Below are 22,809 nucleotides of genomic sequence, written 5' to 3'. Positions count from 1 at the left end.
ACTGAAGTTCAAGGGTAGCTTTAATTCAAAAGACGGTACAAAAAGACGTTACAGCTGTAGTGATCTACCAAAACAAATACATCGCTTCATGGAAAAAACGTATTAGTGGAAATTATTTATGACAGTTGACACATAAAGAAGCAAAAGCTTGTAGAGTTGCATGTGAGACTGGTTAGTACAGTGTATTACTATCAAGAGGAAAGGCTGGCCCTCAGTGGAATGTGTTTAGTATTAGGAATGACTCACAAAAACCCTCTTAAACCTACAGATCGAGAACTAAGGCAACATGATTGATCAACGTGATTGATCAACGTGATTGGCGCGCGGCTCACTGTGAGGTCTGGCACCAGGCCACGGCGTTCTTGAACATGCTGAGCCAGGGCGACGGTGTCATGGAGGTGCGGAGCGGTCCGGACACCCATGCCCACTGCCAGCCCAACGTGGCACGCTCCGGGTGGGGCATCATGGCCAGGTGGCGTCCGTCGGCGGAGCAGACCCCTGCCACGCCCTGCGGGGAGCCGTTGGGGTTCAGGGGGTACTCCTCGGTGGGGTGGCCAGAGTCGTCCACGTAGCGCAGGGGAGCGAGGGAGCTGTCAATCACCTGCTTCTGCGTCTCGTCTGAGCGGAACTGCATCAGCCCTGAGCGAGACGGAAAAACACAGATCACGTCACGAGAGCATCCAAAAAGACACAGTGAATAGAGCACTTACACTAGAGTAGACGATTATACTACAACAACAACCATTCATTTAAGAAGGTGTCAAATTGTAGAACAATATTACTGCACTGATCTCATTGAAGACGCATAATGGCAACAAGATCACAAGTATTCTCACTGCATGAAGCCATATGTAGCCTCAATCAAGTATATGGTGATGCCTAGAAGCACAACATGACGATATCAGTCTTGTTTTGCTGTGTGTGTGTGTATGTATGCGAGTGTGTGTGTGTGTATGTGTGTGCGTGGCAGAGGTTCATTACCTTCTCCGTGAGCTACCCACACACCCAGTGAAGATCCTTCCATCCCCTTCAGCATAATAGCTGGAGATGGCAGGATGCCCACACTCACGAAACGAGACTCAAAGCGGCCCGATTTATTATGGGTCAGAGTCACATCAGACTCTGGAGAGAGAGATGAGATTAGAAAGGCAAGAATCTACTATAAGACACTTTTTATTTATTAATATATTATTTATATATTATATCATTAGCATCAAATAATAATAGCTAATACGATATTTATGTATATGACATTACTTTCAAACAATAATACAAAATGAATAACAGTAAAATAATATTTAAAAGTAACTTATACTATAAAATAATAATAATAATAATAATAATAATAATAATAATAATAATAATAATGCCTAATGAGCATATTTCCCTCAGCTGAGCCCATGTGCCCCCTGTACCAGTCCCCTCCTCACCAGCGCTGGGTCCGGTGCCCACCCAGCCCAGCAGTGCCAGCAGCTGGCAGCCGTTACACACGCCCAGGCTGAGTGTGTCCTTGCGCCGCCGGAAACGCTCAAACTCCTCCTGCGCGCGCCGGTTATAGGTCACGGTGGCCGCCCACCCTGAGGGCGAGGACACGCACAGGTTTCTACATTACGTCAAAGAACTAAACACGGTTTCTTAGTCAGAGACTGGGACACTAGACACAAAATAATGAGATAATGTAAACATGGTAGATCCTGAAAGAAAATATAATTTGCAACATTTGACTTGGAAAATCCTAGGAAACATTTGAATAAAAACCTCCCCTCAGGCGTAATCAATCTTAGCACTAAATACCACCGTCTGCCCTGAGTTTCCAAGGGGATTTAAAGAAAGAAAGAAAGAATTGCAATTTACTATTGCGTAATTCACAAACCGGGTCAAATCAGTGAACGTTTGTCAGCTCCTGCGGGTTTCAGTTTGTAGGTTGGTGACCTTTGTTTTGTTTTTTACCTTTCGCTGAACCCAGCACGTCTGCATAGCTGAAGCCACCCACAAACACCACGGCCTTAAAAGGGTCCAGGGTGGCGGAGCCGCTGCAGAGGTCCTGCATCGTGACATCCCACACCTACAGACAAGGACAGAGGAAAGGTCACCTCTCCACATCACCCTCGACACGGCTTCACCCATGACACAGCTTCACCCATGACACAGCTTCACCCATGACACAGCTTCACCCATGACACAGCTTCACCCATGACACAGCTTCACCCTCTACAGCTTGGCCTGGAAGATAAGGCTTCGGTCAAGGCCACTGTGGAATACTGAGAAGTTGTTCATGACTTCTTCTGGGAACTGACGAAAGCTTTTGAATTGTACCTCGAATCCAGCCATGAAGAGAGATACAGACATCTCTCGATCTCCGTTGCTGCCTTCTTCACGAACCACAGCCACTCGAGGCTTCCCAGTACCTGAAAGCATTACAAATACAATCACTGAAATACACACAAGCGTTCAGCTGTTCAGATCACTGCAAGACAACAGAGAAGTAGGGATAGGAGAAACGTGACTCAGTATTCTCATTCTGCTGTTTAATACTAAGGCTCGTGCCACACCAATACCTCATCTGTTTCTGACGATTGCGGAACCTCTTGTTTTTCCATTTTTTTCTCCCCCCTCCCCCCGAGATCTTTATAATAACCATCATTCAAATACAGTTCAAATCTACTCAGATCTTACAGTAGAAACTAAACTCAAACTCACTCAGGTTCTCAATGTTGGGTGTGGTGGCGGGGTCGAAGGTCAGATTGAAATAGGGCTGTGTGCGACGGGCGAGGCCCTCCTCTTCCTGCTGGACACACAGTGGGTTGGCCTGCAGCCGCTCCAGCTGGAAGCTGGTGCTTTCCCACAATGCCCTGAGCTTGGGCAGAGGCTCGTTCAACACCTCCTGTCCATCCACTCTCATCCGGACCTAAGAGACAGGAATATACAATTGTTTATTGTAAAAATACAATGAACCAGAAATGAACCAGGCCAAATTAACAGATGTGAATGAAATTGCCATGAAGTGGAGCAAAACAGTGAGTGGAATTCTAGACAATATAAATGAGTAAATGAATGAGACCTGAGGAGATATGAGTGAAAATAGTATCCATTAGCCCTAATGCTTCAAGAGTGTGTGAAATGTGAAGTGGATGGGTGCTGACTGACCGTGGACTCGGGTCCAAAGCCAGCGGTTCTGCCCACGAGGTGACAGAGCAGCCCTGCGTCTGTGTAGCTCTGACACACACGCGTCACGTCACGCTCCGACACCTCCAGCACCAGGCCCAGCTCCTCAGAGAACAGCACCTCCAGCACTGAGAGGAAGAGAGAGAGAGAGAGAGAGAGAGAGGGAGAGCGACAGACAGAGAGAGAGAGAGAGAGAGAGAGAGAGAGAGAGGGAGAGAGAGAGGGAAAGAGAGAGAGGGAGAGCGAGAGAGAGGGAGAGGGAGAGAGAGAGAGAGGGAGAGAGAGAGAGAGGGAGAGGGGGAGGGAGAGAGAGAGAGAGAGGGAGAGAGAAGGAAAGGGAGAGGGAGAGGGAGAGGGAGACAGAGAGAGAGAATGTATCAGTCAGTGTGAGTGTGCGTAAACTTGGGTTAAAAAATCTCCTGCATACCAGAGAGATGAAAAAACACACATCGCAGTCATACGAACCTCCGGAGCCTTGAGAGAGCAGGTCCACCTCAATCCCCCGATTGCCAGCAAAGGCCATCTCCAGTAAGCAGGACACAAGTCCTCCATCACTGACATCATGTCCTGCACTTAGCACTCCATCTGACACCGACCAAAAATACTCTCACTTTCAATACTCTGGCCACATTTCTGTCTCCATGGACAAATAACAGATATCAATCAATATGAATACCAATCAATCAATATGAATACCAATCAATCAATGTCTTTTATTAAAGACAACCCTAAATGGGTGGCCGTGTGGTGCTCCTGTAACTCCAATTGAGTATTAGGATGATGAGTCACTAGGTGCTACTGATGCTGATGACCTCTATCTGATGACTTCAAGCAGTGTGTGTTGTTGCTAACGATGACCTAATGCAGAATGTTGAGGTAGTCCTGGTGCTTTGTATTAGTTAGGTATGGGTGTTACGACCCCTGTATGAGTGCCTATGTGGTGCTACGAACCCTGTATGAGTGCCTATGTGGTGTTACGACCCCTGTATGAGTGCCTGGGTTGCGTTACGAACCCTGTATGAGTGCCTGGGTTGTGTTACGAACCCTGTATGAGTGCCTGGGTGGTGTTACGAACCCTGTATGAGTGCCTGGGTGGTGTTACGAACCCTGTATGAGTGCCTATGTGGTTTTACGACCCCCGTATGAGTGCCTGGGTGGTGTTACGAACCCTGTATGAGTGCCTGGGTGGTGTTGAAACAGGCTGACAGCTTGTCTGGGTGGTCCAGGTCGGGGCTGCAGTCTCCCAGCTGGCCGAAGCACTGAGCCAGAGCCGAGCCGCCCAGTCTGTGTTTCCCTGGGCTCACAGGAACATACAGCAGGACACCTACAGGAGCAGGCAGAGGAGCAGGACAGATGTGTCATTAATACACAGAAGCCTTTAGAGCTACATCTAAACAGAATAAAGAATATTCCGGACTGCCTATGGGACATTCTTATAATCTTCTGAAACCTTTCTGAAATCTGCAGCAATTTACAGTGTATATCGATGCTGACAAACTCAACAGCCATGCTACCGCAGACACAAGAGAGAGCTAACTGCGTCATGCTACCGCAGACACAAGAGAGCGCTAACTCAACAGCCATGCTACCGCAGACACAAGAGAGAGAGAGCTAACTCAACAGCCATGCTACGCAAGAGAGAGCTAACTCAACAGCCATGCTACCGCAGACGCAAGAGAGAGCTAACTCAACAGCCATGCTACCGCAGACGCAAGAGAGAGCTAACTCAACAGCCATGCTTCCGCAGACACAAGAGAGAGAGCTAACTCAACAGCCATGCTACGCAAGAGAGGGCTAACTTAACAGCCATGCTACCGCAGACACAAGAGAGAGCTAACTCAACAGCCATGCTACCGCAGAAGCAAGAGCTAACTCAACAGCCATGCTACCGCAGACGCAAGAGAGAGAGCTAACTCAACAGCCATGCTACGCAAGAGAGAGCTAACTCAACAGCCATGCTACTGCAGACGCGAGAGAGAGCTGAGGATCATGAGCTCAAATGAGTGAGAGCGTCTATGTCCATAGCAGTAGCCCGTCGTTCAAGGCCGGGTTATCCAGTAGACTCACCTTGGCCATCGGGATTCTCCAGGTCAGGGGTCACAGTTGCAGTGATGTCAGGGCACACGGCATATACAGAGATCACCAGAGAGCCTGCAGGAGAGAACAAATCAACACTAGAGAAACACACACAGCTTTGACTAGGTCAGGACATCACAGATTCATATGGGGGAAAAGATGTAATATCTCAGAGAGGAAGGGGGCTTACGATTACGGACAAGGAGACACAGCGTTTCTCAAACATGCAAGCTATCACACACACAAACGCACACTATACCTGGTGCTTTGACAGTTTCCTTGCTCACGCGAGCGGCCATGCTGAGGGAGTCCTTGCCCCCGTCTACGGCCACGCCCAGCTGGCCCATGACCTGGCACATAGCCTGGCAGGCGTCCCACAGGCTGGCTCCCTCCCCGGGCAGCTTGGCCGCCCACATCCAGTTCCCGCTGCACTTCACATCCTGAGCAGGGCACAAACATGAGGCATGAAGACATGAGGCATGAAGACCTACACAGCAACCTTTAACCTTTTCCCTTCCTTTCGCTATGTCCTAGCCCCTCCCTTTGATTAAAAACCTGAAGGAAACGAGGACAGACTGTACCACGGATGGAGGAGTGGAGGATAGAGAAATGAAGATGCTTAAAGTACTTAAAGACATGAGTCACATATTAAGCGTGACGGTGCAGACAAAAATAATTATTATCATCAAACATAAGAACCATGTGATGACAGTAAATCATTCCAGTTATCCGAAGGCTGCCAAAAGGTTACGTGGGTGGAGAGAACATTCTAGCAGCTTCTCACTTTGAGAGCGGTGACCCTGGCAAACACCAGGTTAGTGAGGGCCTCGCCCACAGCCATGCGTGCCCCTGCCGCTGGAGAGACCAGGCCTTTGATTGGCTGCTCTCCGATCGCCGTGGCAGCACCCTGGAGGCTGAAGGGCGACAGCGCGACCACGGCGACGTCAGCCAGCGGGGTGTGGAGGGGTCCGACACACTGCTGCTGAGCCACCAGGCCCGTCACAGAACGATCCACCTGTGGGGGACGAGGGGCCGAGTTAAGTCATCACACGCAACCGCCCTGTTTATATGCAACAGCTCACAAGAATATTTGGGATTTTACTAGAACTTTTGAGTAGGGCTTTGACTCTCTTTCCTATACTGGAAGTCATTTTATGAGCGGGTGCATTACGCTGGCTCAACTGGCTCTATTCTTTTTACAGTGTGGTGTTGAAACAGCTGAAACCAACAAAACTGATCTGATGTATCTAGTATACGCTATGACATTTTCAAGGTGGGATCAGTGATCAAGGCTGTGTCAGATTAGAACAGGTAATCAGAGAAAACCTGCCCTGGTGTTTTATGGTGCAGACTGACCTTGTTGGTGAGGTAGCGCTTGCTTGCCACCGACGGCAGTCTTAAGACTCTCTCCAGGGCAGCGAGCACAGAGAGGGGGGAGGGCAGAGAGAGAGGCTGGAGAGAGGGGGATATACGCTCCATCACAAACTCCTGAATGGGGGAGGGAGAGAGAGAGAGAGAGGGAGAGAGAGAAAGAGCAAGGTTGAGAGAGAAAATTGAAGGATGAGAGGAGATCACACAAGAAACAATATGCAAACAAAACACAAATCACTGGAGATACTAGCTTCATTTACATGTGATCCTACAGAACTACAGAACTACAGATCCTAATGAACTCATCTTTTCTGCTCCTTCATAGAGTTTCAAACCGATGCACATACATGCCAGAAGGGGGCACTCTTCAACAAGTTCTCATGGATGAGGGTCTGACTCATTTTGGTTGAAAGTGGCTTGTGGAGTCATGTTCTGAGTTGACGGTTGCTGTTGCACAACCAGCCAATGGGAAGAGTTTTGAGCGGCTCCACCCACCTTCTGGGGCATCTTGCCCAGGACCCACTCCAGATCCAGATCCACAGGCCGACGCCCATTTGAGGTGTCACCACTGCTACGCAAATCATCCACCAGAACAATCTAAAGAGAAAGGTTCACGAGGGAAGAGACTAGGGCTGAACGATTATTTGCATTTGCGATTCAATCGCGATATGATAGAACGCGATTTTCTAACCGCAACGTTCGCGATTAAAAACGTTATTTAAAAAGTGCATGCCTTGTGTTTATTCTTACAATCACTTTGTTTAAATTACTTAAATGCACAGTGGCAAAGCCACCGATTTGTTGTTCTTGATTCTGTAATGAGCAGTTAAATACAAATTTAAATTGTGGGAAATAATATTTTACACTAAATGTATCTAATATTGTGTTGGTCATATTAAAATCATTCATTACGATTTGTTGGGGAAAAAATTCAGATAAAATAAAAAAAATCGCATATTAAATCGCAATCGCAATATTGGGGGGGGGGGGGGAAAATCGCAATTCGATTATTTCCCCAAATCGTTCAGCCCTAGAAGAGACCAAAACCAGTGAACGTATCTGTAGAGTAGAGTATCCATGGGTTGGCAAAGCATGCCTATACATTCATGTGCATCAAGGATTCAAAAGCACTCTATGTCATTCAATCACACCTTGCCATCTCCTGTGATTTTGCCCACAAAGTCAACTGGGCACTTTTCACGCTGGCACACTTGTTCCAGAAAGTTCCGATCGGCAGGGTGGAGCAGGAGGGCGTTGCTCTCCTGATACTCGGCCCCCCAGAGTTCCAGAACACTCAGGGTCGGGTCACCTGTCTGACATGAGAGAAGGGAGACTTCAAAACTTTTACGAAAATCCCATCTCATACCATTATAGAAATTAAGACTTTTCTGACACTTTATACAAAAAGAAGAAAATTTGTTACAAATACAAATATAGACCTACATATCAGAGGTTCTTTGAATGAATATCCTCACTGATATTTACCTTAAACTTGCTGGTGTAGATCACGGCTCCAGCTGGCTCACTCAGTTCCTTCAGAACATTGCCTGTCAAATATGTCAAATGGGAAAATGGGAAAAGCAAATATTACTTGTATTCACAAATATCATCAATCAATCAATCAATCAATCAATCAATAAATAAATCTGTCCAGTGCATCTGCCCTGTTTTTTTATTTATGTGGTGTTCGTGTTAGGGTACCGTTGCCCCCGGCGCCCTGGTCGTGGATGCTGCAGATGGGGTTTCCCGCCGCTCTCTCCAGACAGGCTCTCAGCGCTCGGTTCATCTTCTGCTCCATCTCAGCGTCTCCTCTCTGCACCGCATCCAGGTCACGGGCACTCGAGTTATCACCCTGAACCTAAACATACACACAGACACACACACAAAAAACACACACAAAATGACATGTTGGGTAAACGTCTTCTATACCACAAAGGTCAAAGAATATACTTGATTTCAGTAGTTGCATGCTTGCAGGTTTTAAACTTGTCTGTGTACTTTAATGTTAGTCACGCTGTTGCAATTAAACAAAAGTAATTAAACAAAATCATCCAGTAAAGTAGCATTTTACTTTAGAGGTTTAGAAAATCTCCTAATCACACACGAGACATGAAACAGTCAGACACCAGCTCTGTGCTGCATCACACCTGGACAGAAGAGGCAGCACCTCCCCCGACTCCAATCCTGTATACGGGGCCCCCGATCTTCACCACCTCCATGCCTGATGACAGCGGGGAAACAACGAGGGGTCACCCTTTTATGCCTCATTTCTGATACATCACATATAGGCTTGCATGACGGTTACATTAAGCTTGCATGACGTTTACATTAAGCTTGGATGATGTTTACATTAAGCTTGCATGACGTTTACATTAAGCTTGCATGACGTTTACATTAAGCTTGCATGACGTTTACATTAAGCTTGCATGATGTTTACATTAAGCTTGCATGACGTTTAAATTAAGCTTGCATGATGTTTAAATTAAGCTTGCATGACGTTTACATTAAGCTTGAATGACATTTACATTAAGCTTGCATGATGTTTACATTCACCCAACCTGGCTCTGCCGCCGCCTTCTTCACATGCTGATCCTCGATCGAGCCCAAACCAGCGCTGAACATGATTGGCTTGATCCACTCTCGCCGCTCCCCATTGGTCAGTCGCATGCCAAAGGAACGGGCAAATCCTTAAATTCAGGCGTGACGATTAGAAGGATGAAGGGAAAGGTGGGACGCAATTAATAGCCAGAATGGAAAGTATCTGAGGCCATCTGTGTTTGTTTTTATCACTCAAAGGTCACACCACCTCACCTGCAAGAACTTCAAATGTATTTACTATGATGCCGCTTTTTTCAGAGGTAAGGTTGAGTAAAACCACGTGCTTCTCACCTGCCAGAACTGGCTCTCCAAACTTGTTGCCATAGTCCGAGGCTCCGTTGCTGGCCTCGACAGCCACCTGCAGCGGCGGGGCGAAACTGGGGGGGTACTCCCACCCTTCCTCCTCCCAGGGGAGAGAGAACCCTGAAGTGGGAAATGTCATTCAATTATCATTTTTAAAAATGATCATTTAGAGCTCTTCAACGTGGAACAGGAACGGTCTTTGTTCATGGGCAGTCTGTCTCACCTGGAATATGCAGATTACCAAAACAGTATCCAGCGGTGCCGGCGATCACATGACCTCCCTGTCCGGCGCTCTGCACGTCTCTGATGCGCCCCCCTGTGCCTGTGGTCGCACCACTGAAAGGAGCCACACCTGCAACACAGTTAGAGAAGACAGGCCTACTTCATGAAACACGGTGAGAAGAGACAGGCCTACTTCATGAAACAGAGTTAGAAGAGACAGGCCTACTTCATGAAACACGGTGAGAAGAGACAGGCCTACTTCTTAAAAAAATGATTCACTTTTGTTTGCCACTAGGACAGCATACCTCACACTGCCGTTATGATCACAAGGCAATATGGTGAATTCTGACGGTTCATTCAGGTCTAATTCTGAACAGGTGTGTTTGCCACGGCGCTGTGTTTCACCTGTGGGGAAGTTGTGAGTCTCTGCAGTGAAGATGACGTGTCGGGTGGAGCGCCTCGTGTCATAGGCGCTGGCCTGAGCAGGGTCCCGAGGATACATGAACTCCAGCTCCATCCCCGTTATACCACTGTACAACACACACACACACACACACACACACACACACACAAACAAAGTAACAATTTACAAATGACACTGAAGTCAGATGTAATGAACAGACAGACAGACAGACAGAAAAAACGGATAGATAGACAGAAGAGACTGACAGAAGATCTCACATATAATATGTGAGAAAAAAAAAACCAGTCTGCATTGTACCTGCTGTTGTCACAGAATTGGATGACATTGTTCTGGTTGCTATGGCGTTGGGTGCCCATAATGAGACTGAACAGAGTCTCCTTCTGCTCCTGTCCATCAATGATCATACGCCCACGAAAGAACCAGTGGCGACTGTGTTCACTGGAGACACACGAGAAGAGCATGGTACATGTTGGACAACTCTGCATGGGAATGTTGAGAACTTCTTTCATTCACTTGTTAGTTAGTTCATATGTATTGTCAATGTATTGACCTCGACTGGAGAGCAGTCCTGTTGTTTTAAAATGTCCTATATAAATAAAGTGACTGGCTATTGGTGACTGACTATTGGTGAGACACACAAACAAGGCCACGTACACACACACACACACACACACACACACACACACACACACACCTGTTAGACTGTGCCAAGTCAAAGCACTCCACGCTGGTGGGGTTCCTCTTCACCCTCTGAAATAGTCCTGTGTAATAGTCTAGATCCCAGGAGTCAAATGCAAGACCTGTGTCACACACACACACACACACACAAAGACAATGAATTCATTAAAAATCCTACAATGTGATTTCCTGGATTCTTTCCCCCCATTCTGTCTCTCATAGTTGAAGTGTACCTATGATGAAAATTACAGGCATCTCTCATCTTTTTAAGTGGGAGAACTTGCACAATTGGTGGCTGACTAAATAAGTTTTTGCCCCACTGCAAATCCACTTAAAGCGAGATAATCTGATGACAACAGATTGTTTACATGTGACCAGACCTGACAGCTATTAGTAAGATAAACATAAAAGAGAGCACAGTCTGGTTCAGACGTGAAGGACAGCCATAAAGCTACCGGGTGAAAAGAAGATAGCAATACAGGTTACGCATTCAATGCAGTTCACACGGTCTAGATATGCTATAGCCCCGAGTTACATTACACTGCACTGGCTTGCAGTGCTGTGTGCTTTTGAGAACTTCAAATGGTTGAATGTGTTTACGTATGTCAATAAAAATGACCCATGGATGCAATCCTCTGCACAGCAGTATCAGATGCCTCCAATCGATAGGTTACTCATGAAAAACACACACTGGCTGCTTTGGAGTCATGAGTCCAATGAAGCTAATGCAACTTTTAGAAATGGGATCATACCTACAATATGAGGGGTGTTGTGGTGAATAAAGAACTAGGAATGTAAATGTGAAAACTGACTAACATTTGACTGACGTTTACGGATGACATTAATGTTATTAAGGTAAATTAATGTGGCTGTATTTATAGAGGATTAGCAAAGTTATCCCATAGCAAGTAGGGTTCTTTAATGTCAGAATTCGTAGGCGATGGGACATTTAGGGGGCAACAAATGACCCACTGACCTACTAACACACATGGACGCGCACGCACACACACACACACACACACACACACACACACACACACACACACACACACACACACACACACACACACACACACACACACACACACACACACACACACACACACAGCAGAATGAGGATGAAATTAAAAACACCCCCAGTCAGGTGACTTCCACAATCAGTCTAATCACATTGGCCACAAACACGTGATAAGCTGCCCAATTCCCATCTTCCCCCGAGAGTGCAGAGACAACAAGGGACCAGAAAAGTGCAATGGAAGAGAAATGAAACCACCGCACTTACAGACAGACTGGTGGGAACAAGTGATAGGGACAGCAGGACAGGGAAAAAAAAAAAGACTTCATTCTTGAGAGTCCATTCATAGGGAGAAGAAACTTTGTTACCAGAGCCGTCTCCTACCTAGCTCATCATTGGCCACTTCCAAGGCTGCGCGGCCTTTGCCAAGAATATCCACCTCAAACACTTCCTGTGAACGCGTCTCCACAGTGAAGGAGTTGATGGGGTGCAAGTAAACACATTCAGTCATGTTGTCATACAGGCATCCAATCAGTTTCTCCATGTCTGATTTCATTCCATTATGTCCATCCTTGGGCTGAAAGTAAAAGAGGATAATTTTCAAACTGTGGCTTTCGTAGACAAAGTATGTCTGTATAGAGCACCTGATACGCATAATAACCCCCCACCCCAGCCTTCATGACCCTGATTTCACATGTTCAACCCCACTCATGATGCCCCACACTCCTGGAGGAGGGAATCTTAGAGAAAACCAAACCACACTTCCTCTTCAGAGGTGTAAAATGCGTTGCCAACCTTGATGAGATGTCTGCGGGACAGTTCGACTCGGGACACTTGGCTGAGGCCTGCACTCTGACAGATGGACACAGCATTGGTGGACCAGGCGGTGGAGAAGTTCAGTCTGCCATGGAGTTAAGACATACAAAAATAATAATACATTCCATAATCATAAAATGAATAGATCAATAGCAATTCAAACACAATCCCGGATGGGATTAACAGATACAGTTAGTTGAGTAATTTAGCAATGCACTGTAAGCTTCAGAATCGGACTGAGGGTTATTTGGTTGGATAAAAGGATAGTTCCTGTCTGTGTTACCTGGGTCCAATCTCCACCAGCCTCTCTCCATCTCCAGCCTTAAGGGATGGTTCCTCAGACAAACCACCGTGCTGGGGAGGACTAAACAGCCAGCGAAGGACATCCTTCTGCTCAGCACTGAGTGATCCAGCTCCTCAGAGAAACAGATGGCAATTGTCCAAAGTTACATGATGAACTAGTTACAATATCTGACTTGCACATATCCACTCTTCTTCATCTCCACACTTCTGCACTCCAAACAAAAGAAGTTATTTGAACATTTTTGTGGGCCAACTACTTCTATACCATCATTTATCTGCTATCTTCACTCACCATTCAGTTCCACATTGTAGCAGAGTTCAGTTTCTATGGAAACCCCTGGGTACAACACTGCTACCCTCTGAAGGGTTCTCCCGACCTCTGCCTCTCTCCTGTAGAACCTCAACACAGACATGATCCTGGAGAGAAAGATAAGTCAGATTCGGTCAAATAAAAGGCCAGAGTGCCAGTCCCTTGGCTGCATGCTGTATCAAAATTATCCTATTTACTCCCCACAAAAAAAATCTGGATGATAAAAGTGATCTTTTTTCTGAGCAAAGGAGAAAAGTTGCCTATTGTCTATAATTAATCACAATGCAGGGCACAGTCGATTAGTCGATTGGGGTAGACATCGATAGCATCTCCACCTCGCTCTGTAGAAATGAGTTGAATCAGGAGGAAAATCAAATGATCACTCACCTCACCAAAACCTAATCAAAAGGACAACGCGTAAGCAATCTGTTCAAAGTCTACATTCAAACAGATAGTAAAACTAAACGTTAACGTAAACTTAAGTCTTGAAAAGTACCTAAACATTGCAGGCTACTGAGTGCACGAGGATAAACTCAAGGCTAAGGTCAAATTGATTATTTGCCTGTTGCATCACAAGGCACATACCGCATGCACTGGGATGTCTATCCCAAATGAAATGCGCTATCTAGCCAGTTAAGTGATACCGGGAAATGTTGACGTTCAAAGGAGTCCTTTGTTGAAGTCCTGTGCAAGGATTTAATCTATAACAAATCGCGTGCAGCTACAGCAAAGTGAGAAGTTAAGGACTAGGGACTGGACTTGGATGGAGGGATGAATGAGTCCAGCCAGAGGACTCCAACACAAGTGACACAGCAGAGACACAAGCAAAACACAACGAACCCATTAACAAAATAAATAGATACACATATCCAGCATCACGTAGAAAGCAGAACTAAACGCAGTAATACAAGAGAAGAGATAGTGGGGGGAAGAACATAACTTGTGATGGGTTTAAAAAGTTCGCTAGCTAAATTAGCACATCCAAGCAGAACAGAAATCGAGAAGAATACAGACCAGGGAACTTCAAAGCTTTTCAAAGACAGTCTGATCTATCATGTTTTTACCTCTGCGATCCTCCGGCCACAGCTCTCCGTCTGCTGACAGATGACCCTTGCAGAATGTGTTGAGTAGACCACAAACTGCACAGCCACACAAACCCACGTGTGCACTTTCGTGTACGCGAATCTTTCGCGCAGCAGCACCAGTTCTGCGCCTGCGCAATTCCAATAGAAATCCTCAAAGCAAGATTTTCTTTTAGTCATCCCCCCCCCCCCCCCCGCGTTAGACGTAATGTATTACAAACACTTTTGTTTGAGCCAATGTTACTGATTCTTAATAAATAAATACAAACTCTTCTCTTCTTGGTTGACCCGAACCTAGTGAATTATGTGCTTGCACTGCATCTGTGTGCCTTTTTCATGTGTTTTATTGCATTTGTCTAGATTTTTTGAAGTCCTGAAACTAAGGTTAGAAATGCATAGAATGCACAGGAGGAATGTTATTTTTGCCTTCAGAGTTCCACCAGAATTAGGCGACATCATTACCATTGATCTAGAGGATTTCTTTTACCTAAAAGCACTATAGGTGTTTTTTTATGGGCAACTAGGTACCATCTTCACCTCATTATGGTATAAGGTCACGTGAAGGACAGGTAAACACAACTGTCTTTCCAACTAGCTATCCAGCATATGCACCATGTCGTTTTGTATTCTGAAGAGGAAAAATGTAAGAAGTTCGTGCTTTGTCTTAGGGGTTTCTTCCTTGAAAAGACAGTACTATGGGATGGTTTGTCCATGGTCACTGTATTATAGTCGTAAAAAAAGGATATATGTGAGTGGACAGAACAGCAGAGATTTTCTAATCAGGTAGACTTCACTGAAATCGTTGAGGCAACATGGCATGGAGGTGTTCAATTAGTCCACTAGGAGGCAATAATTCGCTAAAGTTGAAAGACCGGATATAGAAAATCTGTCGCTGGCTTCACAATCCGTTGTTTGAGTTTTGATGGCTATTTCACACGGGCTAATCTAGCTGCCAGCTAAATGACTGAAGGGGGAGGTTACAGTAGACACACGGAAGATTCAGGGATTCAAAGGAACAACAGGCGGCTGGTTATCCGGCCGGTTTAACTTGACAGGTCCATCAGTGTCATTTGGGAGTTAGTTTGGAGGCTATGTTTGCCAGTTGAGATACTTTGTGTACTGATAGTGTGTGCGCTTGCTAGGTAATTCCTGGCAATAAGGCTTGTAAAACGATCCTAAACTAACGTCAGCTAACACTTGCTGTTGTAAAGTGAGTTACTCACTAACTGGAAAGTTAACATAACATTAGCTAACATTAGCTCGCTATCTAGCTACCTCACGACCAACTCAGTTTTGATATGGCAAACTTGCTGGCAGTGCAAACAAGGATATCACTTAGTAAACAAGGGAGTTTATTAAATCCAACTGCTTCAACGGCCTTGAGGATTGCTTTACGTGAATACAGCATTAACGATGGGACGGAGTACTTGCAGAAAAGTATTGTTCCTACAATGCACTATCAGAAGAGCTTGCCGAGGTTAGTAGCAACTCCGCTTCAACTCAACTTAAAAATGATCAGTAGTACAAACATTATTTTCTTGATTCGGGTCATTGTTTGTTATGATGGTCTAAATTAAACATAACATAAATTAAAATTACAGACTTGTTCACCTCTTACCTTACAGTCATGGTAAGAATGTAGGTGAAAGGTTCATACATGTTTGATGTCCGGCCACTGGGGGCAGTTATTGGCTTTTCATACGTTGCTGTCATGTATTGCCTTAGTTTTACTGTGTTGGTTTGACTGTTATGTACTGCGCTTGTTTTATTGTTGTACTGAAGGAACTACTCTCTTTCAGGTTACCTGTCCCTAAGCTGGAGGAAACCATACGAAAATACCTGGCAGCCCAGAGGCCCCTCCTAAACGACGACCAGTATAGGTAATGTAGACTCCGTTTCAATGTAACGTTATTGTGTTTTCCGTCAGTTCAGTATGATGAGCAAAGACTGTCCTGTTCCACCTAATAGCACCACAGCAAAACTGACTGAGAGCTTTCAGAACGGTGTGGGAAAACATCTGCACGAGGAGCTTGTAGCTCAAGACAAGAAAAACAAGCATACCAGTTACATCTCTGGTGAGATTTCAGTCATTTATATAGTGTGTACTTAATGTTATGAGATACATCATTTCATATCAACTTTTAATCAGTATACAGTTCCAGTCAAAAGTTTAGACACACCTTTCATTTTTTGAGAAGTTTTTTTCTTTACTTTTATTATTTTCTACATGATAGATAACAATTTTTTTGTTTAGTACATCACGCGCTTTTGTGTGTTATTTTGTAGTTTAAATGTCTTCAGTATTAATCTACAATGTAGAAAATAATAAAAGTAAAGAAAATAATTAACTTGTCCAAACTTTTGACTGGTACTGTACCTGCCCACACACCACTAACATGTCCGTGTTATCCTACAGCACCATGGTTTGACATGTACCTCTCAGCCCGGGATTCTGTGGTGCTGAACTTTAACCCGTTCATGTCCTTCAACCCGGACCCAAAACCGGAGTACAATGACCAGCTCCTCCGGGCCACCAACATGGTGTGCTCTGCTGTGAGGTTCATGAAGACCCTGCGAGCTGGTGTGCTGGAACCAGAGGTTTTCCACCTCAACCCGGCCAAGAGCGACACAGACAGCTTCAAAAAGCTGATCCGCTGGGTGCCATCCTCCATCTCCTGGTTCGGGGCCTACATGGTCAATGCCTACCCGCTGGACATGTCCCAGTACTTCCGCCTCTTCAACGCCACGCGCATCCCTAAGGCGAAGCGCGACGAGCTGTACACAAACGACAAAGGGCGGCACCTGCTAGTGATGAAGAACGGCAACATGTATGTGTTCGACGCAGTGGACCGCGATGGCAATCTGGTGAAGCCCGCAGAGATCCAGGCCCATCTGAAGTACATCCTGTCGGACACAGCCCCGGCCCCGGCGTTCCCCTTAGGCGTACTCACCAGCGAGAACAGAGATGTCTGGGCGGGACTGCGGGAGAAGCTGCAGGCCGCCGGGAACGCAGAGGCCCTGGGCCTGGTGGACAGCGCCATCTTCTGCCTGTGTCTCGATGAGGAAGTGATGCGCGACCACATCCACATTTCCCACAACATGCTGCACGGGGACGGCTGCAACCGCTGGTATGACAAGTCCTTCAGCATCATCCTCGCCAAGGACGGGCAGGCGGCCATCAACTTCGAGCACTCCTGGGGTGACGGGGTGGCCGTTCTGCGGTTCCAGAACGAGGTGTTCAAGGACAGCACAGAGAGGCCCATAGTGGGGCCTGGCTCCCAGCCCGCAGCAGTGGACTCGGCATCCGCCGTGCGAAGGCTGGAGTTCAAACTGGACGCCGCTCTGGAGAATGGCATCGCCAAGGCCAAGGAGAACTTCAATGAGGCTGTGTCCAAGCTCAAGATCGATGCCTTGCAGTTCATGAAAGGAGGCAAGAACCAACTGAAGAAGAAGAAGATCAGTCCGGACGCCGTCGCCCAGCTCTCCTTCCAGATGGGTTTCCTGCGGCAGTACGGGCAGACCGTGGCCACGTACGAATCCTGCAGCACTGCTGCCTTCAAGCATGGGCGCACGGAAACCATCCGGCCGGCCACCATTCACACCAAACAGTGTGCAGAGGCGTTCGTCCAGCAGCCTGGCAAACACAGCGTGGATCAGCTGCAGGGCATGCTGAGTGAATGCTCCAAATACCATGGGCAACTCACCAAAGAGGCAGCTATGGGTGAGCACAGGTCGCATTTCCCTGGGCTGACTGTATACAGTAACCTTTCATCATAACCTTTACTTTACCAGTTACAGTGTTTATCAAATGCTTTGGTTCAGTCCCAGTTCAGTATACTTGTTGGCAGTTATTGTTAGACGTTTTCACTTGCAGCATATTAACTCAGGATGGGACTTTAATTGTCACAAGTGTTACATTTTGTGCATCCTATGAAGCATTCTAATGCATTCTAATGCATTCTATAATGCAGAGTATCTTGGTTAACCAGTGTTGTCCATTCCTTCTCAGGCCAAGGATTTGATCGGCATCTGTTTGCTATGCGTTACTTATGTAACACCAAGGGCATGGCCTTGCCTGACCTCTACCAGGACCCTGCCTACGCTGCCATCAACCACAACGTCCTGTCCACCAGCACCCTCACCAGTCCTGCTGTGAACCTTGGAGGGTTTGCCCCGGTTGTGCCAGATGGTTTTGGGGTGGGCTACGGTGTCCATGATGACTGGATTGGGTGCAATGTTTCCTCCTACCCTGCCAGAAATGTGCACGAGTTCCTGCAGTGCGTCGACAAGTCCTTAGAGGACATCTTTACCGTCCTTGAAGGCAAACCTATTGGTTAAAGTCCTGAGATTGCAATCATAGAGGAATGACCAGCTGTTAAGTGGACTTAAAAGATTTATAGAAAGAATGCAACTATTATGACTGACTTGAGTAATTCATGCTATCACATTGCCTTCTTGATATGAATGTGCTTCCATTCACATCTGAGGTGCCTTCTCTTTCTGCGATGCGTTCAACTTCCTCCATTTCTCTAGTCTGCATAGTAGTATTTAATTTGTTTGAGCACACATTGTAAACCAGGATGTGGTTCTTGGGCATTGATATAATTAAACATGGTTTATATATTTGAGGCAAAGTCTGAAATTGTATTGCAGTTGCAAAAATGTAGTTTAGTACCTCTCAGAAGTGGTCCCTCAGTGCTTTGTAAAGCAGTACTAACTACATGAACTATGAACTAATGCAATGTGAACCCCACACTGCCACTGGCAACCAAATTGTGGTATTGGTTTTGAAGGGGGAACTTACTGAATAAAGAAAGTAAAAGGCCTGTTGTATAGATATCTATGTTCTACAGGGGAAATATAGTGAGTGTACTACTGGGATGATAAGCACTTAGCAGTTAAGAAATGAGCTGCAGGACTCAGGAAGAGACCTCTGTGAAAAACTATAAGTAAAAACGTTTTAACCTGGATCTGAGGAATATTTGACCATAGCTCAAGTCATTTTCTGCAGCTTCACACACACCCCATGTTTACGGAATGCTGTTGCTATTACAAAGCTACAATGTACTTGTTCGATGTTCAGGAAACTTTCTAGACTAGGCCAGTCAGCCTTAACCATATTTGTGCAGCTTTGATTTCCATGCTTCAGTGTCCAATTGGTAAACAAACATTTATTTTGAAGTATCTGAAATGGAAGTATGTACATTTGACAACTCAAATTAAATTCAAAAGGTTAGTTGGTTTACAATCTGTACCTTGGTAAATCACCACATTTGCCTCGTATACTTGCATTAACTTTGACTGTAAACTCCCCAGATTGAGAAGTTTTCATATCAATTTTGTTTGTCAAATCTTTCCATTTGCCATGACTGTTTCACTAATCCAGCATGTTGACAAATACAAACATCCTCTGTGTCATTACTCTGCAATCATTGAAAGTGTTGACAAAATACATTTATAATATATTCAATAAACATCGTCACTGGCATAAAGTTTGTCAACTTGCTGAGAAAGGCATTCAAAAAATCATCTCCAATCATTTATTAAAAAGAGAAAAACATATCCACAAGAAGCAAATGTACAAATGTTCTGAGCAGACAAACCCCCTAAAACAGCATATTCAGTTAAAGTAAAAACAAGGTAATTAACGAAATGAAAAGAAAAAAAGAAAATATGATGCATTTAAATGGGCTTGATTTTGAAGTGAAGGCCAATTAAACTGAAAACCAGACATTTCAGATCCTGAACCAAGTAGTAGAACACCCTGAGCCCCTCTGGATCCCTGATGAACAAAATGGGGGAAAAATTAGTTCTCATTCAGTAAAACCATGACATTCAGTAAGAAAAGAAAGTCTCCTAATTACACTATGAATGAGCTATGAATGCTGTATATTGTGTTACCAACATATTCCTACTTACTTGGACTGGTTGACATCAATCAAAGACCCAATCTTGGAGGTCGTAAACGAGATGTGCTCATCCCCAATGACGATCTCAAGCTCCTTTGGAAAGAAAAGTAGCCACGATTAATATGATTCTGTAGAAATCGAACAGTTCTTCATTGTACTTCGTTATACGGAGTCCTCAACAAGACACGAACAGTAGTATTTTGTTGAGTATTCTGGCGTTTCATTAAATCTAACTGAATCGGCGTAAATTCATGGGCGTAGTTAGGCCTGGGCAACAGGAGCTACAGCCCTGAATGCTTTATGAATGGACCCGGATCTCTAGTTTATTTTTTTCACTTTTTCTCCAATAAGTATAACAAAAAAGCACTGAAGCACTGTCTTTTTGAATGGACCGAGCCAGACATGCTGTAGGAAAACACTGCTTTTCACTTGGCTCGTTTGTGGTTAGATGTGTTAATGCTAGTGCTCTTGAAGACCCAACTCTTCAGAGAGCACCTCCCTTCCTAACTTACACTTCTACTAGTACTTAACTTGCACTTACAGCCGTTACATTCCTGCACTTTTTTTCTATTTCGTATGTAAAATAGTATTTATTGTTACACTAGGTCTCTATTGCTCGTAGCTTGACTGTTCTCTCCCTTGTACGTTGCTTTGGACAAAAGCGTCTGTTAAATGACTTAATGTAAATGTTTGATGCAAATGTAGCAGATAGATGTAATACAATGTGGCCTGACACTAATGTAACAGACATGGATCAGCATCATTGCTGTTTGGCACATAGACAAGGTATTCCTATGTGTTGTCAGCAATAATAAAATATTATGTGGATGACGGATATGATACAGTACAAGACTCAAATATTCTAAACTATCAACGTGTTTGTCTAGATTGATAGTCAGCCTACAACTGGAAATCTCCAAGTAGGTTGTCACCTTCTATGTGGAGAAATAAGGGACCCCCGCCAAGGCTCCACCCCATCCACACCCACACATAGCCCTCCACCAACACAGACTTAATACAGACTTGCGTAGAAGCCACAAAGCGAGCAGCACTTTCTCTATACTGCATCGCTAAAACGCTGAGATGATCATAAGCTACTCATCCTTCATACAGCTCCTGTATCAAAATTACCGGAGTTAAGTCTTTAACAGTGTGAGTGTGTATGTATGTGAGAGATTTTCGTCACAAAAAAAGCCAAAAGTGGCCAGGACTGAAGCAATGGGGTCTCCATGCCATGAGCTGTATTTAGGTTTACCATTTCTGTCTCAAACTGTGAAAATGGTGCATTTATCTGCCAGAATTTAAACAATTTTCACGGGGAAGGATGCCCCCAGAGCCACCTACAGGTCTGAAGTGTTTTCATCTCCTACCAAAGCAGCAAGTGCAATTAAAAACAGAACAATTTAATGACTATGATCACTACAGAAAGGTTAACACTATACCTGTCTGCCGACTCTGTCCGGAGGAGGCCATAGCGCATCGTCTTCTTTGGTGATCTCGCTGTCATCAATGATTCTTTTGAGTTCCTCCATGACGCTCTTGTGGACGTATGCCTTTAGGTAAATAAGGGAACAAATGACGGTTAATGCTAGACACATTATTGTTTTGATCGGAGTAATAAACTCTCTGCCCAATCAACAAGAATTTGCATTTCATGCACCATACCTCTTTCCTGATCATCACATCATTTTTGTAGTTACTGTTGTTGGCGTACCTCAGCTTCCCTGCGCAGCAGGAGAGAAAGTACTTAATACAATTTCAGTACAGTGCAACACAGTAACATTACATCTCCTTTAAATGGTGTTTGTGGCGGGAGCTTGGGTCGCAAACAACATACATCCTAACAGCAAAAAAACAACTCAACATAAAAAAAAGACCTACAAGCTGCATCTTAAAGATAATATGAGTATAATATTCACATAAAGTAATGAAACGGCAAACATTTTATTGATGCACACATTTCTACATAACCTGGAGCAGAGCACTTCCTGAAACAACAATTTTATTAGTCAAGAGTGGAACCCAAGTTTGTCTTGCGTTCGGGAACTTGCGCTAGATTCACACGGGTTGCTACACCTAGCCAGTCTCACGGCAAGCGATTTAAAATGAGCTGAGACTTAGTCGAATGATTCACTACTAGCTAGGACTATTAACTTTGTTCTTAAGCTAAGTTTAAATTTGATTGAAACCAATGAAAGCACATTAATATCAACCCACGCGTGCTTTACCGAACTAACTAACTAGCTAGCTAGCCAGTTTACCTCAAAGGCCCAAAGCATGCGAGCTAGCTAATTTGCTAATGCCGTTGATACTTGGCGCTTTTCACTCACCATCCGGTCGAAATTCAAATTCCAAAAATTCGTGCCCGAATTTTCCTTTATGCCCGACATAATATCGCAAGTAAAAGTCACTTGTGGACATACTGAATAATCCAAAACTGAGTACTTTCACAGTTTCGGTGTACTTGCTGGTTAGCTTAGTGGTCAGGCGCTATGCTCAATGAATCGTCCGCTCTGTTCCTGTTGTGCTTCACGCAT

General features: G+C 45.0%; 3 protein-coding genes across 4 annotated transcripts; 1 reads left to right on the top strand and 2 right to left on the bottom strand.

Annotated features, from left to right (window-relative positions):
• Window positions 1-2: 2 nt before the first annotated feature.
• pfas (phosphoribosylformylglycinamidine synthase) lies at window positions 3-14,515 on the bottom strand. 2 transcript variants are annotated; one of them, XM_031574349.2, is made up of 29 exons: window positions 14,346-14,515; window positions 13,264-13,388; window positions 12,952-13,084; window positions 12,648-12,753; window positions 12,237-12,429; window positions 10,854-10,959; window positions 10,457-10,597; window positions 10,141-10,265; window positions 9,737-9,865; window positions 9,502-9,633; window positions 9,171-9,299; window positions 8,760-8,833; window positions 8,314-8,470; window positions 8,098-8,159; window positions 7,764-7,925; window positions 7,108-7,209; window positions 6,598-6,729; window positions 6,026-6,256; window positions 5,501-5,681; window positions 5,233-5,316; window positions 4,334-4,489; window positions 3,631-3,750; window positions 3,148-3,293; window positions 2,701-2,908; window positions 2,317-2,408; window positions 1,951-2,065; window positions 1,431-1,577; window positions 982-1,122; window positions 3-639 (listed from the first exon to the last, which is right to left on the bottom strand). In XM_031574349.2, the coding sequence occupies exons 2-29, from the start codon at window positions 13,382-13,384 to the stop codon at window positions 329-331; spliced, it is 3,936 nt and encodes a 1,311-aa protein (XP_031430209.1). In that variant the 5' UTR covers window positions 13,385-13,388; window positions 14,346-14,515; the 3' UTR covers window positions 3-328. The 2 variants fall into 2 exon arrangements, with proteins under 2 accessions (XP_031430209.1, XP_012683728.2); XM_012828274.3 differs by having other exon boundaries at window positions 12,952-13,081; window positions 14,346-14,514.
• Window positions 14,516-15,261: 746 nt separating this feature from the next.
• cpt2 (carnitine palmitoyltransferase 2) lies at window positions 15,262-19,837 on the top strand. Its single transcript, XM_012828268.3, has 5 exons — window positions 15,262-15,840; window positions 16,163-16,243; window positions 16,332-16,438; window positions 16,780-18,084; window positions 18,373-19,837. The coding sequence occupies exons 1-5, from the start codon at window positions 15,662-15,664 to the stop codon at window positions 18,699-18,701; spliced, it is 2,001 nt and encodes a 666-aa protein (XP_012683722.1). The 5' UTR covers window positions 15,262-15,661; the 3' UTR covers window positions 18,702-19,837.
• Window positions 19,838-19,889: 52 nt separating this feature from the next.
• Window positions 19,890-22,809, bottom strand: magoh (mago homolog, exon junction complex subunit). The gene is made up of 5 exons (XM_012828269.3): window positions 22,603-22,809; window positions 21,938-21,996; window positions 21,715-21,825; window positions 20,283-20,365; window positions 19,890-20,145 (listed from the first exon to the last, which is right to left on the bottom strand). Exons 1-5 carry the CDS (start codon window positions 22,691-22,693, stop codon window positions 20,046-20,048), a joined length of 444 nt encoding a protein of 147 aa, XP_012683723.1. The 5' UTR covers window positions 22,694-22,809; the 3' UTR covers window positions 19,890-20,045.

Source organism: Clupea harengus, chromosome 10 (assembly GCF_900700415.2).
Source record: "Clupea harengus chromosome 10, Ch_v2.0.2, whole genome shotgun sequence".
Taxonomy (NCBI): Eukaryota; Metazoa; Chordata; class Actinopteri; order Clupeiformes; family Clupeidae; genus Clupea; species Clupea harengus.
Note: the sequence above shows the minus strand (reverse complement) of the source record. Positions and strands in the feature narration are given on the sequence as shown.